Consider the following 16,965-nt stretch of genomic DNA (forward strand, 5'->3'; position numbering starts at 1 on the left):
AACTTTCCCAAAGAAAAATTTAATGAGAAAAGTGACTTTATTTCACATTTTTGCAAATCTCTTTGATGTCTGATTTAATGTAAGACATCTGGATTTTCTAATTTTTTTTGCATTCAATCTATTAGGATGTTACTGTGGTTCAAATACATGAAGAGATCTGTTCTCATGCAGATAAGAATATTTTAATAATTTCAGATAATTCTTTGACACTGTAGCAAAAATATAAACGTAATTGTTCCTTAAAGGTGAATTATAATGTGGAGTATGAATATTGATGAACTTCTTGTATTCTGGTACATTAAAGTGATTGGTCTCTCTTGGTATTTAAATGCGTTTTTTACCTGGGTGGCTCGGTCGGTTAAGCGTCCGACTCTTGGTTTCTGGTTTCGGCTCAGGTCACCATCTTGCAGTTTCGTGAGTTGGAGCCCCACGTCGGGCCCTGTGCTGGCTGCGCAGAGCCTGCTTGGGATTCTCCGCTTCCCTCTCTCTCTCTGCCCCTCCCCGACTTGTGCTGCCTCTGCCGTTCTCAGGATAAATAAGTAAACTTGAAAAAAAAATTTTTTTTTCATAAAAATAAATGGGTTTGTTACCCGTGTGTGACTTTATTGCTTCACGCATTGGCCAGTAAAACAGTTCTGATTCACTGAATTGTATTGTTCTTCCATTCCCTGTGTGTATCCAAAACCATTCGCATTTGTTAATCTTGCCACTTACCTCACGAGGAGAATTTTGTTGCAGTTCTAAAGACTCGCATGATAGTCGCCACGAGTTTTCCAAAACACCAATGTTCACGCTCAAATTTTATCGCTGAAAACAGACCCTTTCAGCTGTTTCTGAAGTAACCGGCTCACTTCGCTCATTTTCAGTTCCCGAGTCCGAACAGCCACAGCTTGTCAGTCATCTGTCCAAGGACAGGTGGTGCCGCGCGGAAGAGGCTAGCCCCGCTCGCCATTGCGTTTGCGCACGTGTGTTTCCTGGACACAGCCGTCAAGGATGCGCACTTCTGTTGTGCCGTGCAGGACGTTAACGATTTCTGACTCGCGGGTCAACATTTCGCAGAATTTTCATGACTTCATCGAAAGCGCTCACGATGTTTAATGTTTTTATGCTGCCGGCCTGGCTCATTTCCAGTCGTCTCATTGTCCTAGTCCAGTTCTGTGCCACTTGCCTGAATTCCTGCTAAGATCCCAGCACGTGTACCCACCATCGCCTTCCCCGTTAGTGCGAATGGCCGCGTGGCGAGCCGGCACGTGCCTCCGTAGGACTGGGAGGGCAGTAGACTCGGAGTACTTCGTGGCGTGAAAGCAGTCTTTCCCCCTCGAGTCCCTCGGGATCAGCAGAGTGTCCGCGAACTGCTGGTCCGGAGACAGTGATGGGACGAACACCCAGGTGACGGAGAAGTGCTTGTAGTTCCTGCGCAGATGAGTCCCCTCGAGGACAGAAAAGTCAGAGAGCAAGGAAATAGAAGCAGCCTCTTCAAAGCAGAAAGGGGCTTTTGACTTTCAATAGAAGGACTGTTCTGATAGAGAGCGGAAAAAATGTTAACAGATCATAAATTGGAATGTAAATACTCTTGAGTTATTTAAATTCAGGGACTTCTGTTTTAGAAAATTCTTATACTTCCCATTTTTACAGACCATCTTAGGTTATTTATAATAATGGAGAACAGACGCCAGATGCTCTAGGAAATGATTTTAATAAACGAACAGTTCTCAGTTTTCGGTTTGCTTCATAATGACCTGTGTCTTTTTTGGTATGTTGTTTCATATAGGCTACTATTAAAATTGATCTTCAGCAGATACCACATGAAGCATGCTGGAAAAGTGTAGCTAAAATTCAAAATCTGTGATGGAAAAATCTATAAAATTAGAAATTAAATCTTTATTTTCCTAGTTCGTGTGTATTAGACCTTGTGGCTGTTTGACCCTTTGTATGAACAGATACTGAAATTGATAGTATTTTTTTGTTTCAGGAAAGTATCTAAGGCAAAAGAGAATTGACTTCCAGCTTCCCTATGACATCCTTTGGCAGTGGAAACATAATCAGGTACAGGAGCCTATCTTACAGGTTTTGTTCTGGGGAGGGGGGCCTGCAAGTCTCTGTCTCTGCCTCCTTGTTACGCTCTCATCTTAGGACGTATGGAGAAGTGTCCCCGTGAAGGTTACGGACTAAGGAAAATGAATTTGCATCCATATTTAATGTGACCTATTTGCCTGTATTCCTACTTCAGAATAGCAGTGAGTTCCTGCTTCCCTGGGCAACCTTCTGTATTATTCTGGACTTTTATTCTGGTAGCAGAGATGGTTCTGTAAGAATCCTGTTTGATGCGGGTCCCGGGAGAATTTAGATGTACTGCCAGCGGCACTAAGAAATTTCAGGCTTTATTTTTGTTGGCTCCTTCCCATCAGTTTGGAATTTATTTTTCACATACAAAAGAGATCTTCTACCAAAGGAGACAAGGGAAACGTTTTAACACTCGTGTACTTTTAACAGATCTTTAAATGGGGAACTAAAAGTGGGAAGGTGCTTTCTTTTCTCTCCTTTGCCCTAACTGGAAAGTTTCCCCAGTAATGTTTGTGATGAGCTGGAGCCCCCGGCCCCATGTTGAAAGCAGCAGTGGAAAAGAGTCATGCAAATGTGATGAATAGACTCCTGAGCTTTGCCCAGATTCCACCAAAGTTTAATTTTGGAAAGCCAGAAGCAATGGACCTTCTCTACATTCTCTTCTCTGCTGACCTCTCTTCAGTCTGGGAGGATCGATATGTAAGACATTTGTGTCAGAGTTCATAACCATGAAGGAGACAATGCTCTGACTATCCCCACTGAAAAGTGATGGTGGGGCTTCTCTTACGGGTTAACACGCCCTCTCTTAGGGCATCTGGGGGGCTCAGTCGGTTAAGCGGCCGCCTCTTGGTTTCCGCTCAGGTCCAGATCTCATGGCTTGTGGGGTGGAGCCCCGCGTCGGGCTCTGCGTTGACAGTGCGGAGCCCGCTTGGGGTTTTCTCCTCTCTCTCTCTTCCCTCCCTGCCTTGTGCTTGCTGATGCACTCTGTCTCTCTCTCTCGAAATAAATACGTAAACTTTTTTCAAGTTTATTTTCTTCATTGCAGTATGAAAGCTTTATTTCCTGCCTTCCCTCTCCCCTTTATTCACTAAATTAATTGCCTTAATTAAAATGTGAAATGTGTTTTTCTGGAATACCCGCCCTGAAAAGGTCAGGGTGCTCATCTTTTTAATTCCATATATTCCCCCAGACCATCTCAACAAGCTCTGTGCAACTTTTCCTTTCTTTTCATAAAGGCAAGTCAAGCCTTAAGCAATTTTTGTTTAAGTCTAAAACATGCTAAAGAAGCTTATAATTGAAAACTCATTTTCATTAAAGTGTTTACCGTTTCTTCTGTTGTTGAATCTGTTTCTCTCTCACCTCACCCTCCTCTAGTCTAGTAAGTCACTTTTTATTTCAGGGTAAAAAGTGATCACACCAAGAATTTCCCTCAGATACACACAACCCAGAAAATCTTTTAAATATTCCCATGGGAGCAGGGCACATGGATAATTTCTTGTGTTTTTAGTGATTGATGCTGCTGCCTGGCATTTGAAGTTAAATGCTATATCAGGATTTTTCTTTTTTTTCTTCTAGCTATACAAAAAGCCAGATGTCCCACTATATAAAAAAATCCGTTCAAGTGAGTAACTTGGGAGCTATTTTTTCTGCCATCATACCATCAATGTTCTTCTTGGCCTGGCACTTAAAAAATGATCTTATATGTTTACAAATTACTCTTTGCTGTCTTCTCTCAAGATGTCTACGTTGATGTCAAACCCCTTTCTGGTTACGAGGCCACCACCTGTAACTGTAAGAAGCCAGATGATGATACCAGGAAGGGCTGTGTGGATGACTGTCTCAATAGGTACTGTACTAAATTGATTTCTCTAAAAGCACAGGCTTCAAGACGTAGGACACTTCATTTGGAGGGAAAAGTTAAATAAGCTCTTTGAATTGCTCTCATGAAGTTGCATAAAGATACATAAAACCTACTTGATGGGCTGTCTTAATCTACTTGGGCTATTACGGCAAAATACCATTGACCTGGTGGCTTAAACAACAGAAATTTATTTCTCACTGTTCTGGAGGCTAGGAAGTCCAAGGTCAAGATGCAAGTATTTGCTGTCTGGTGAGGACCCACTTCCAGGCTTATAGACAGCCACTTTCTGCCTGTGTGCTCACGTGGCCTTTCCTTAGTGCGTGCTCACGGAGGAGAGCTCTCTGGTCCTCCTCCTGTAAGGGCACTGATCCCATCGTGAGATTCCCACCCTCATACCCTAATATAAGCCAGTTGACCTCCCAAATGCCCTACCTCCAAATAACCATCACACTGGGGGCCAGGGCTTCAGCTCTTCGTTTTGGGGAGACACAAACATTCAACCCATCACATGGGCTGCATAGAGTAACAGGAAAAGAATGAGACTTAGAGTCTTAACTATACCCAGGTTTAAATCCTGTTACTACTTATAAGACCTGAGGAAGGTTATTTAACCCCTCTCATAAAATTAGTACCTTCTTTATGGGGGGGTTGGGAGGGTAAGGATCTTAGGAGACAATGTTCATAAAGCATTCAGCACAGTTCTAGAAACTTTCCTAGATCTCCGTGCATTGTAGCCATAATGAGGGCATAAGGTAGGATGGTGGCAGTGAAAGAAGGGCATGATGTGTTTGGAAGGAAAACTGGTCTGGTGACCCATTGGCATGTGCACATAGATGGACATGTGTTGACTGGGTCAGTGTTGCCAATGAGAGATGGTAATCCTGTTGCCACAGAATGAAAGTATGGGGTCTGATTAGTTTGGAGATGGAAACTATTATTTTACTTTGGGGCCATTGAGTTCTAAATGACATGGAGGTTTCAAAATGGAAATGTCTGATAGAGACCCTGGAATGGAGATCTAATTTGTTGGTTTTAGTAACATAAGCAAATTTACAGTAAAGAAGAACCAATGATGAACTTTGCATCGATACTTCCTGTTCTAGATAGTTTTCCTAGCCAAAGACAACTGCTTCCCCAGTGTCCAGTCAACTGTCCTATGGGCTACGGGAATCAATGTTCTAGTACCTCCTGTATCAACATGACATCTGAGAAACTCTGCCTTACGCATCATTGTAAATTCACATCTTATATATACATACATGCATACATACGGTTTTACATAGGAGTCATGGCTGCTGGTATAGTCTGTGTTGTGCACTGATTTTTTTCCACTCACAGATGCTTTATATACACACTTTTATGTATCCATGTGGTCCGCTCACTCACCATTTTTAGGTGCTCTGTTATCTTCTGTAGGTTGATAGCCCCTAGTTTGCCAACCTCCTGTGGTTCATCATTCACATGACTCCCAACGTTTTGCTATTAAAAATGGCACCACAGTGAAACTGGGCACATTCCTCTTTCTTTAATTCTTAGGGTGCACTCTCCGAAGGAGCCTTACCTATACGGACTGTGAATGTTTGCATAATTCCTACTCTGCACTGCCCAGTGGCTCGCATGAAATGATGAGTGGATTTGGGGTGTCACCACCAGTACCTGAATATACTCACTTCCCCATAGTTCCACCCCCGCTTAGGGATTCACACCTAACTTTATTTTCGGTGCTTTACATTTCATTGGTTTGATATTTGGGAGTATCATATATCTTTAAAATTGCTTAATTTGCATTCCTTTATGTGCTAACATTACTGTGTTTTTTTATATGATATTTATTATCTGTGAAATTGCTGTAATATAGCGACTACCTCATTGGCTACTTCCCTCTTTTTCACAGTACTCCAATGAGATAGGTAATAGTTTTATATTTTATAAATGAAGGATCCTAGAGTTTGGGTAGCAGATTGCTCCATATTGTACACAACACTTGAGTGACAGAGACAGAATTTGAATCCACACATGTCTTAATCAGAATTTGTGTTCTTTCCAGTATATACTCTGCTTACTTTTAAGTCGTTAGTCTTTTAATCACATGGAATTGGAATCCAAATATTTACCTTTACATAACCACATTGGTTGTCTTGGGTCATTTTTGTTGGTATGGGTGTCACATTTATCCTTAACACCTTGTTGTCTTTCTTCAAAAACAAGCAAACAAACAAAAACCTCAGATACAATGCTGCCAACTTTATATCAGGAGAATATGGTTCCTACATATGCATGCATCTAATGAATGATGTGATAAATGCATACATTTAAATACAAATGTATTTATTTATTCTGTATTTAATAAAAATTAAAATGTAGTATTCAGTGGGTGCTTCCTTATATATTTAAAAGTAACCCACATAAAGATTTACTTAAATGGAGCAACCTAAAATGTCTTTCCTGTCTTTGGGTTCTAGGTTTTGTAAATATTTCAGGGAAAATCTCAAAGGATCTGTAAGATTCAATTTTGTGTCTATGTTAAGGTTCATATATCCACAGAAAACTAGATTCAGGACTTTTTGTTTTTATTTATTTGAGAGAGAGAGAGAGAGAGAGAGAGAGAGCCAGAGCGAGCATGAGTGGGGGAGGGGCAGAGAGAGGGAGACAGAATCCGAAGCAGGCTCCAGGCTCCGAGCTGTGAGCACAGAGCCTGACATGGGGATCAAACTCACGAGCTGTGATCGTGACCTGAGCCGAAGTTTAACTAACTGAGCCACCCAGGTGTTTCAGGACTATTTTTAAAAGCAAGTAATGAGTTTTTATCATCAGTTCAAGTAAACAGTCAAGAACGTGTCCAACATTGTTTATAACCTCAGTAACATTTTCCCTAGTAAATATGGTAAAACCTTGGTTTGTGAGCAATCAAGAAGGCACATAAAATCAAGGAGGCATTTTCAGGAGGGGTGTCTAGTAGTATTCATGCAGCGAAGAATTCATCAGAAGAAAGCATAAAGGTGGTGAATTTGACAATAAGCCAGTGCCTTTCACAGGCTAAGCTGTTGGTCAGACCTTGAGGACCAGCCCAGTGGGTACTCTTAACTGCTCATTTCTGTGACAACACTGTGCTCTCTTTGCTCTTTAGATGGGGGTAATGTTTATTTGAAGAAAGACTGTGACAGATTATACAATGTTACATGGTTTTTTTTTTTTACGAGATTTGTAAGGTGTGTGTGTGTGTACATTATATAAAATATGTGATATTTCGATCTACCATTATATTCTTAATCATCCCTTGTTTTAATCCTGTTCAGTAGTCTCACTGGGATTTCAAACCCTATACCAAAACTAAATCACTTCTGTGAAAGATCTAGAACTGTAAAAGTGAAAAGCAGTGAGAAGACAGGTACACAACAACTTTGTCTACTGTGTTCAGAAATTTTGGCTTGTTAATTCACTAGTGGTTATAGGTTCAGCTAGTATATAGACTGGAAATGTTATTTCCAGTATGGGAATGTCATTTACACTAACAAAATATAAAATTCTTATAAAACAACGACAGTGCAAATGTACTGAACTGTATGCTTAAAAATATTTACAGGGTGCAGTTTATGTGTGATTTTGCCACAATTTAAAAAGAAAACAAAATCTGTACATACCCATGAGCTGCTTCAAAACAAAAATGCTATGTAATCTGGAAATTATTAATTCCTCTATGGTCTGTGGTTTTATTCTTAGTACAGAGCTAAATATGATACTGTGTTTACCCAGGATGCTTAGTGGATAGTTAGTTTAATCCATCCAGTGTTTATAACTTGACTTGGTAATTTTCAGTATTATTAAGTTTTGGAGTTATGTATTAGTACCTTGTTAACCAATCCAACCTTGTTAAAATTAAAAATTTCGTGTATTCCTTTTAAGAGTTCCTATAAAAGAAAAATGGGTCCCTGAAGGCATATGTAATATTATTTGACATGCAGTTCTCTCTCTTCTTTCTAGAATGATCTTTGCTGAATGTTCCCCCAACACTTGTCCCTGTGGTGAGCAGTGCTGTAACCAGAGGATACAGAGGCATGAGTGGGTGCAGTGTCTAGAACGATTTCGAGCTGAGGAAAAAGGTTGGGGAATCCGAACCAAAGAACCCCTAAAAGCCGGGCAGTTCATCATCGAGTACCTGGGGGAGGTTGTCAGCGAGCAAGAGTTCAGGTACAGTGATTAGTGGGGACACCCCAGGAAAATGGCAAAGAGACCAGATGAGAATGGAAAATGGAAGATTTCCAATTTACTTTCAACTTAATCATTAATTGGCTTTCGATTCTTCCTCTCCTCTTCAGGAACAGGATGATTGAGCAGTATCATAATCACAGCGACCACTACTGCCTGAACCTGGATAGCGGGATGGTGATCGACAGTTACCGCATGGGGAATGAGGCCCGATTCATCAACCACAGCTGCGATCCCAACTGTGAGATGCAGAAATGGTAAGAAAGCAGGGGCTGGTGAAGCCAAGAGTCCAGCAGCGCGGGAGACACGAGGGTATCACTAGAGGGATCTTGCCGCAGTGTGGGTCAGCCGGCACGAGACCTCCGGCGATCCCGTTACACCGTCTCCTCCCGGCAGAGAGTAAGCTGCTGCTGTTTCCTCACTTCAACCTAACTACCCCCAGGAAACCACAATAGTACATACGATGCTACAACGATAATACCCGACACACGTTGACTGCTCACTGTGTGCCAGGCGCTGTGTCACATGGTTCTCCTGTGAGTTTGCTCAGCATATTTATTACAAGCCCACTGGATTTGTCACAGTGAGAAACAAAAATTAGTAAAATAGACTAGAATCTAACTGAAAAGGAAAAAAATTACCTCTTAGATAATCACATGGGCAGAGTATGTCTAACGTAATAATTTTGGAACTCTGGAGCCTGTTGAAAGCTTGCAGCTACTAGGGGAAGGCTGAGATGGCAAGCTGTGGTTCCTTTTGGTCAATTTCAACTTAGAACAGTAGCAACCACCCATCCTCTACCCCCAGCCACACGGCAGGCGGCTACGTAGGCATTGCTGGAAACAGCTTGCTCACAGATGGCAGAAGCCAGGCTGGGTAAAGAGGACCCTGTCCTCCAAACGCCGGGGATCCCTGTCCTCCACCATTGTCGTAAGCCCCTCTTCCTCCACCTGAAGTGACTACCGAGAGACTTGAAGGGCCCTATTTTCTTCCCCTTCATTTTTCACTTTTCTTCCGCTTGGGAGCTAGAAATTAAAGGTTAAGATATGTAAACACTGGGAAAGGAGGGAGAATCTTATTTCCAGATGTACCACATTATTACGTTCAAACTTGCAGTGTTGAAGGAAAAATCACAAGGAATACAAAGAAACAGAAAACCGTGGCCCATTCAAAGGAAAAAAATAATTCAAAATAATTTTTCCCTAAAAAAGACTCAATTGAGAATACATTAGACAATGACCTCAAAACAAATGCCCAAAGATGCTCAAAGAACTAAGGGATGATGTGGACAAATTTGTGAAAATGATGTGTGAACAAAATGGAAATACCAAAGAGATAGAAAGCCTAAAGGACCATAATTGAAATGAAAAATCCACTAGAGGGATTCAAAGGCAGATTTGAGCAGACTAAAGAAAGAATCCGTGAACTTCAAGATATGACCATGGAAATTCTCCAAGCCTGAAGAACAGAAAGAGAAAAGATAGAAGGAAAGAGAACAGACCCTAGGCGACCTCTAGGACACCATCCAGCAGACCAGCCTGTGCATCGTGGGTGTCCCAGAAGTAGCAAAGAGAAAGAGGCGGAGAGAATATTTGAAAAAAATAATGCTTGTAAACTTCCTACATTTGATGGAGGGCATGAACACAAACAACCACAAAGCTCACCGAGCTCCAAGTAAGAAGAACTTAAAAGAGACTCACAGCAAGAAACATAATCAGACTTTGAAAAGATAAAGAGCACATCATGAAAGCAGCATTAGACAAGCACATCATCACATACAAGGGATCCTCAATAAGATGATATGCAGGTTTCTAATCAGAAATTTTGGAGGCCTGGGGCACCTGGTTGGTTCACCTGGTGGAGTATACAACTCTTCATTTCAGAGTTGTGGGTTTGAGCCCCATGTTGGGTATAGAGATTACTTAAAACCTTAAAGGAAAAAAAAAAAAGCGGATGGCTTACACTCTCCAATCAAGTGACAGAGTGGAATTCAACATCCATTTATGATTAAAACTTTAAACAAAGTGGGGATGAGGGGCACCTGGGTGGCCATTGGTTAAGCATCTGACTTCGGCTCAGGTCATGATCTCACAGCTCATGAGTTCCAGCCCCACATCGGGCTCTGTGCTGACAGCTCAGAGCCTGGAGCCTGCTTTGGATTCTGTGCCTCCCTCTTTGAACAAAGTGGGCATGAGAGAACATACGTCAACATAATAAAGGCTACATACAACTAGCCCACGGCTAATATCATACTCAGTGGTGAAAGTTGGAAAGCTTTTACTCTTAAGATCAGAAAACACTCGGGGTGCTTGGGTGGCTCCGTTGGTTAAGCATCTGACTTTGGGTCAGGTCGTGATTTCACGGTTCGTGAGTTTGAGCCCCACATCACTCTCTCTGCTGTCAGCTCAGAGCCCACTTCAGGTCCACTGTCTCCCTCCCTCTCTCTGCGCCCCCCACCTCAAAAATAAACAAACATCAAACAAAAACAGAAAACACTCTTACCACTTTTATTCAACATAGTACTGGAAGTACTAGCCAGAGCGGTTAGGCAAGAAAAAGAAATAAAATACATACAAATTGGGAAGGAAGAAGTAGAACTGTCTCCATCTGTAGATGACATGACGTTGTATACAGAAAACCTGAAAAAAGTGTTAGAACTGATCGATGAAGTTTAAGTTGCAGAATTCAGAATCAAAATATGCAATTCAGTTGAATTTCCATACTCTAATAATGACCTATCAGAGAAATTAAGAAAACGATCCTCCCATTTTCAACAGTGGCATAAAAAATGAAATACCTAAGAGTAAATTTAACCAAGGAAGTAAAAAGCACGTACACTGAAACCCTTAATGAAAAAATTGTAGAAGGCACAAATAAATGGACGATATCATATGCTCATGGAATGGAAGAATTAATGTTAAAATGTCCACACTGCCAAAAGCAGTCTACAGACTCAGTGCAATAAAAATCAAAACTTCAATGGCAAATTTCGGGGAAATAGAACAAAGAATCCCAATACCCCAAATAGTGACACGAATCGAGAAAGAAGAATAAGGCTGGAGGCTTCCCACTTCATGATTCCCAACTGTTACAATGCTATAATAATCAAGAGAGTTGGTATTGGCATTAAACAGATAGAAATGGATGTAGTACAACAGAGCGCTCAGAGATAAAGCTGCATTCATGTGACCAATTTAAGGCCAAGGTAGGGAGCGGGCGGTCTGTTCAGTAAGTTGTGTTGGGAAAACTGGACAGCCACATATGAAAGAATGAAACTGGATGCCTGTCTTACACCATACACAAAAGTCCAGTCGGGATGTCTTGAGAACTTAAAGGTAATACCTGAAACTATAAAATTCCCAGAAGTAATCAGGGGATGAGCTCCTCGACATCAGTCTCAAGGAGGACTTTTTGGGTTTGACACCAGAAGCAAAGGGCAACAAAAGCAGAAATGAGCAAGTAGGACCACAATGAACTCTATACGAAGGAAACCATCAACAAAATAAAGCACCCCACAGAGTGGGGGAAAGTAGCACAATTCATATATTTGGTAGGTGGTTAATATCTAAAATACATACAAAGAACTCTTACACCTCGGTAGCAATGAAGCAGTCCAGTTGAAAAAGGGCAAATGGTCTGAATGGACATCTTTCCAAAGAAGACATGCAGATGTCCAACAGGTGCATGAAAAAGGGGCTCAACATCCTTAATCGTCAGGGAAACGCAAGTCAGAACCACGAGGAGATAGCACCTCGTGCCTGTTAGAACAGCCATCGTGAAAAAGACAAGAAATAGCAAGTGTTGGTGAGGAGGAGGAGTAAAGTGACCCTCGTGCACTGTAGGTGGGAATGTGAGTTGGCCCAGCCACTGCGGAAAACAGTATGGTGGGCGCCTGGGTGGCTCAGGGTAAGTGTCCAGCTCTTGATCTCAGCTCAGGTCATGGTCTCACATTTTGTGGGCTCGAGCCCCACCTCATCGGGCCCTGTGTTGGCAGCATGGAGCCTTGCCTGGGACTCTCTGTCTTTCCCTCGCTCTCTGCCCCTCCCTCTCTCTCAAAATAAATAAAACCTTAAAAAAAAAAAAACAGTATAAACTTCTCTCAAAAAATTAAAAATCGGGCTGCCTGGCTGGTTCAGTTGGTACACAGCATGTGACTCTTGATCTCGGGGCCATGAATTCTAGCCCCACGTTGGACATGGAGCCTGCTTAAGAAAAAATGAATTAAAAATAGAACTACCATATGATCCCACATTCCACTTCTGGGTATTTATCCGAAGGAAACAAAAACACAGACTCAAAAAGATACTTGCACTCCCATGTTCATAGGAGCCTTGTTTACATAGTAGAGACATTGAAATAACCCCAGTATTCACTGATGGATTAATGGAAGCTTGCTAACAGAATAGAGCTTGAGCACAAGAAAACACTTTGTAATTGAGTGTGGGGATGGATGTTAAATAGAATTACTGTGGTGATCAGTTTGCAATATGTACCTTTACTGAATCATGTTGTACACCTGAAACTAATATGTGTGTCAGTTTTTTCTCAGTTTAAAAACGATCAGAATAGGTAACACATGATCCAACTACATGCTGTCTACAGGAGACTCAACTTTAGATCCAAAAACAAACAGGCTGGACGTGAAAAGATCAAAAAAGGTATTTCATACAAATAGTAACCCAAACAGCACAACAGCAGCTACACAAAATGGACTTGAAACCAAAAATGGTTACAAGAGACAAAGAAACACATTGTGTACTAATAAAAGATTTTGTACAACAAAAAGATAAAACCGTTACAAAGATTTACACACCTGGGACGCGGGGGTGGCTTAATTGGTTAAGGGTCTTACTTGGTTTCAGCTCAGGTCATGATCTCAGGGGCGTAAGAGCGAGCCCCTCCCTCTCCCGCCAGCTCTGCAGTGGGTGTGCAGACTGCTTAAGATTCTGTGTCTCCCTCTCTCTCTTCCTCTGCGTGGGTGTCTCCCCCCACCCTCTCTGTTAGAAAGATGGAAGGAAGGAAGGAAGAAAGTACAGTAAAACCTTGGATTGCAAATCTGCGCGTGGTCCACAGGATGAGCAGATTTTTTTTAATGTTTATTTTTGAGAGCATGAGGGGGACAGAGGATCTGAGGTGGGCTCTGTGCTGAGAGCAGAGAGCCCGACACTGGGCTTGAACCCACAAACTGAGATCGTGACCTGAGCCGAAGTTGGACACTTAACCAACCAAGCCACCCAGTCACCCTGATGAGCAAACGTTTCTAATGCATTTTATCTTGATAAACAAGCGACGTCTTGCAATACGAGTAGTACGTGATGCCCAGTGTCACATGATCACAACTGAGCCAATGGTTCTGGAAATTCGCTTGATACATGAGTGCTTTGGATTACAAGCATGTTTCCAGAACAAATTATGCTTGCAAACCAAGGTTTTACTGTACTTGGAGATGAATTGAAATAACACGGCACACCTAAACTTACAGGACACAGCAGAGGCAATGCTGAGTGGAAAGTTTGTAGGCATAAATGTTCACATTACAAATAAAAAAGATCTCACGTCAACAACCCAACTTTACCACTTAAGGAACGAGAAAAAGAACAAACTAAACCCAAAGCTAGCAGAAGGAAGGAAATCATGAACATCAGAGTAGAGAGAAATAGAGTATAGGAAAAACAGAAAGGAAAATCAGTAAAACCAAAAATTGGTTCTTCAAAAAGATAAAGTCAACAAGCATTTGCTGGATGGACTCAGAATAAAAGAGGACTCACGAAATTCAGAAATGGAAGTGGGGTCACCACCAATTCTACAGAGATACTAAGGATTGTAAGAGAACGCTATGAACAGTTGTATGCCAAAAAATTGGATTACCTCATTGAAATGGACAGATTTCTTGAAACACAAAACCTACCAAGACTAAAATCATGAAGAGACAAAAAAAATCTGAATAAACCTGTAACTGGTAATCCGTAATGTTATGCGTAATCAAATCCGTAATCAAAAATCTCTCAACAAAGAAAAGCCCTAGAACTGATGGTTTCACTGATGAATTCTTCCAGACTAATGCCAATGCTCAAACTTTTCCAAAAAATTGAAGAGAAGGAAACACTTCCTAACTCACTCTGTGAGGCCAGCATAGTCCTGATACCAAAGCCAGACAAAGACCCCAAAAGAAAACTACAAACCAAGCCAGTATGCTTTGTGAACATTGATGCACGAGTCCTCAACAAAATGCTGGCAAGCAGGATTTAGCAGCATATTAGAAGGATTGTATGCCCTGACCAAGTGGGATCTATTCTTGGAATGCAAGAATGGTTCAACATAAGAGAATCATAAGAGTTCAACGTAAGAGAAAGTGTGACAGGCCACATCAATAAAATGAAAGGAGAAAAAAAAATCCTTTCAATTGATGCAAAAAAAGCATTTGACAGAATTCAACACCCCGTAATAATAAAAGCACTAAAAGGGCGCCTGGACGGCTCAGTCAGTTAAGCCTCCGTCTCTTGATTTCAGCTCAGGTCATCATCTCACGGTTTGTGGCTTCAAACCCCACGTCAGGCTCTTCACTGACAGCGTGGAGCCTGCATGGGATTCTCCCGCTACCTTGCTCTGTGCCCTTCCCCTGCTTGCACTCTCTCTCAAAATAAACATTTTAAAAAATAATAAAACAGGCATAGAAGAAAACTACCTGAACATAATACAGTAGTCCCTCCTTATCCGCAGTTTCACTTTGCTTAGTGTCAGTTACCGGTGGTCAGCCTTGGTCTAGATGCGGATGACCCTCCCTCTGACATATGGTCAGAAGGTCAGTAGTAACCTAACACTATGTCACAACGCCTCCATCATCCACTTCACTTTATCTCATCACGTAAGTGTTTCATCATCTCACATCATCACAAGGAAAGGAAGAATAAAATAAGATAGAGAAAGAGACCACATTCAGTTAACTTTCATTACAGTATATTGCTATAATTGTATTTTATTATTACTTATTTGTTATTAATCTTTTACTGTGCTAATTTATAAGTTAAGTTTTATCATAGGTATATATGTTTAAGAAAAGACATAGTATATTTAGGGTTTGGGTTTTTTTTTTTTAATATGAAATTTATTGTCAAATTGGTTTCCATACAACACCCAGTGCTCATCCCAACAGGTGCCCTCCTCCATGCCCATCACCCACTTTCCCCTCCCTCCCACCCCCCCTAGGGTTTGGTGCTGTCCACAGTTTGAGATATCCACTGGGGGTCTTGGAATGTATCCCTCATAAAGTCACGAGCAACATGAGGGTGCTTGGCTTCTGCGCTTCCGTTGAACACAGTTTTGAAGTTCTATCAGAACAATTAGACAAGAAAGAGAGAAAAGACATTCGAGTCAGAAAGGAAGATGTAAATGTAACTTTATTTGCATATGATATGATCTTATGTAGAAAATACTAAAGGCTTCACAAAGAAGCTGTTAGATCTCATAAACAAATTCAGCAAAATAACAGTACAGAGTCAACACACAAAAATCAGGTGCATTTCCATACACAGTGAATCTGCAAAGGAAATTACAAAAACAATTTCATTTACAATAGCACATAAAAAGAATAAAATACTTAGGAATTAACCAATGAGGTGAAAGAATTGTACCATGAAAAAACTATAAAACATTGCTGAAAGAAAATTAAAGAAGACATAAATGGAGGCGCCTGGGTGGCTCAGTCGGTTAAGCATCTGACTTCAGCTCAGGTCATGATCTCACAGTCCATGGGTTCGAGCCCTGCGTCGGCTCTGTGCTGACACCTCAAAGCCTGGAGCCTGCTTCGGATTCTGTGTCTCCCTCTCTCTCTGTTCCTCCCTCCCCTAACCCCTCTCTCCAAAAAAGCTTAAAAAAAAAAAAAAAAACTTTTTAAAAAGACATAATTAATGGAAACACATAAGACTTAATATTGTTAAAATACCGGTATTACCCAAAGCCATCTACAGATTCAGTACAACCCCATCAAAACCCCTATGACTTTTTTTTACAGAAATAGAAAAACCCATCCTAAAATTCACATGGAATCTTGAGACCTGAACAGCCAAACCATTCTTTAAAAGGACAAAACTTGAAGGACTTCACACTTCCTGATTTCAAAACTTAACCTCAAAGTTACAGTCATCAAAGCAGCATTTTATTGGCCTAAGGACAGACCAATAGACCCATGAAAGAGAAAAGAGAACTCAGAAATAGTCTCTCACATACACAGTCAAAAGAGTTTGGACAAGTGTGCCAAAATCATTCAGTGGAAAAAGGATAGTCTTCAACAAATGTTGCTGGGAAAACTGGATATCCATATGCAAAAAAATGAAGCTGGACCCTTACCTAACACCATATACAAAAATTAAATACATCAAGGACCTAAACTAAGACCTAAGACGACCAGACTTCTAGGAGAAAACTTGAGGCATGGGCACCTGGGTGGCTCAGTCGCTAAGCCTCTGACTTCAGCTTGGGCCATGATCTCGCGGTTTGTGAGTTCGAGCCCCTCATCGGGCTCTGTGCTGACAGCTCAGAGCCTGGAGCTTGCTTTGGATTCTGTGTCTCCCTCTCTCTCTGCTCCTCCCCCACTCACACTGTCTCTCTCTCTCTCTCAAAAATAAACAAACATTAAACAAATATATTTAAAAACAGGATAGAAGCTGACACAGGTAACCAGTGAAAATAGACAAATTGGATTTCATGAAAATTTTTAAATTTGTGCATCAAAAGACAGAGTAAAGCGGCAACCCACAAAATGGGAGAAGATAAACATCCTGATTCAAAAATGGGCAGGGGCGCCTAGGTGGCTCAGTCGGTTAAGCGTCCACCTC

General features: G+C 41.3%; 1 protein-coding gene across 9 annotated transcripts in view; it reads left to right on the forward strand.

Annotated features, from left to right (window-relative positions):
- The window catches only part of ASH1L (ASH1 like histone lysine methyltransferase), a 196,213-nt gene that overhangs the window by 155,701 nt on the left and 23,547 nt on the right, over nt 1-16,965 (forward strand). For all 9 annotated transcript variants that reach the window (XM_045048735.1, XM_045048741.1, XM_045048736.1 and 6 more), the window contains 5 exons: nt 1,973-2,046; nt 3,640-3,685; nt 3,802-3,910; nt 7,907-8,113; nt 8,242-8,388. In XM_045048735.1, the coding sequence (XP_044904670.1) occupies nt 1,973-2,046; nt 3,640-3,685; nt 3,802-3,910; nt 7,907-8,113; nt 8,242-8,388 (583 nt within the window). The remainder of the gene's footprint in view (nt 1-1,972; nt 2,047-3,639; nt 3,686-3,801; nt 3,911-7,906; nt 8,114-8,241; nt 8,389-16,965) is intronic.

Source organism: Felis catus, chromosome F1 (assembly GCF_018350175.1).
Source record: "Felis catus isolate Fca126 chromosome F1, F.catus_Fca126_mat1.0, whole genome shotgun sequence".
Taxonomy (NCBI): domain Eukaryota; kingdom Metazoa; phylum Chordata; class Mammalia; order Carnivora; family Felidae; genus Felis; species Felis catus.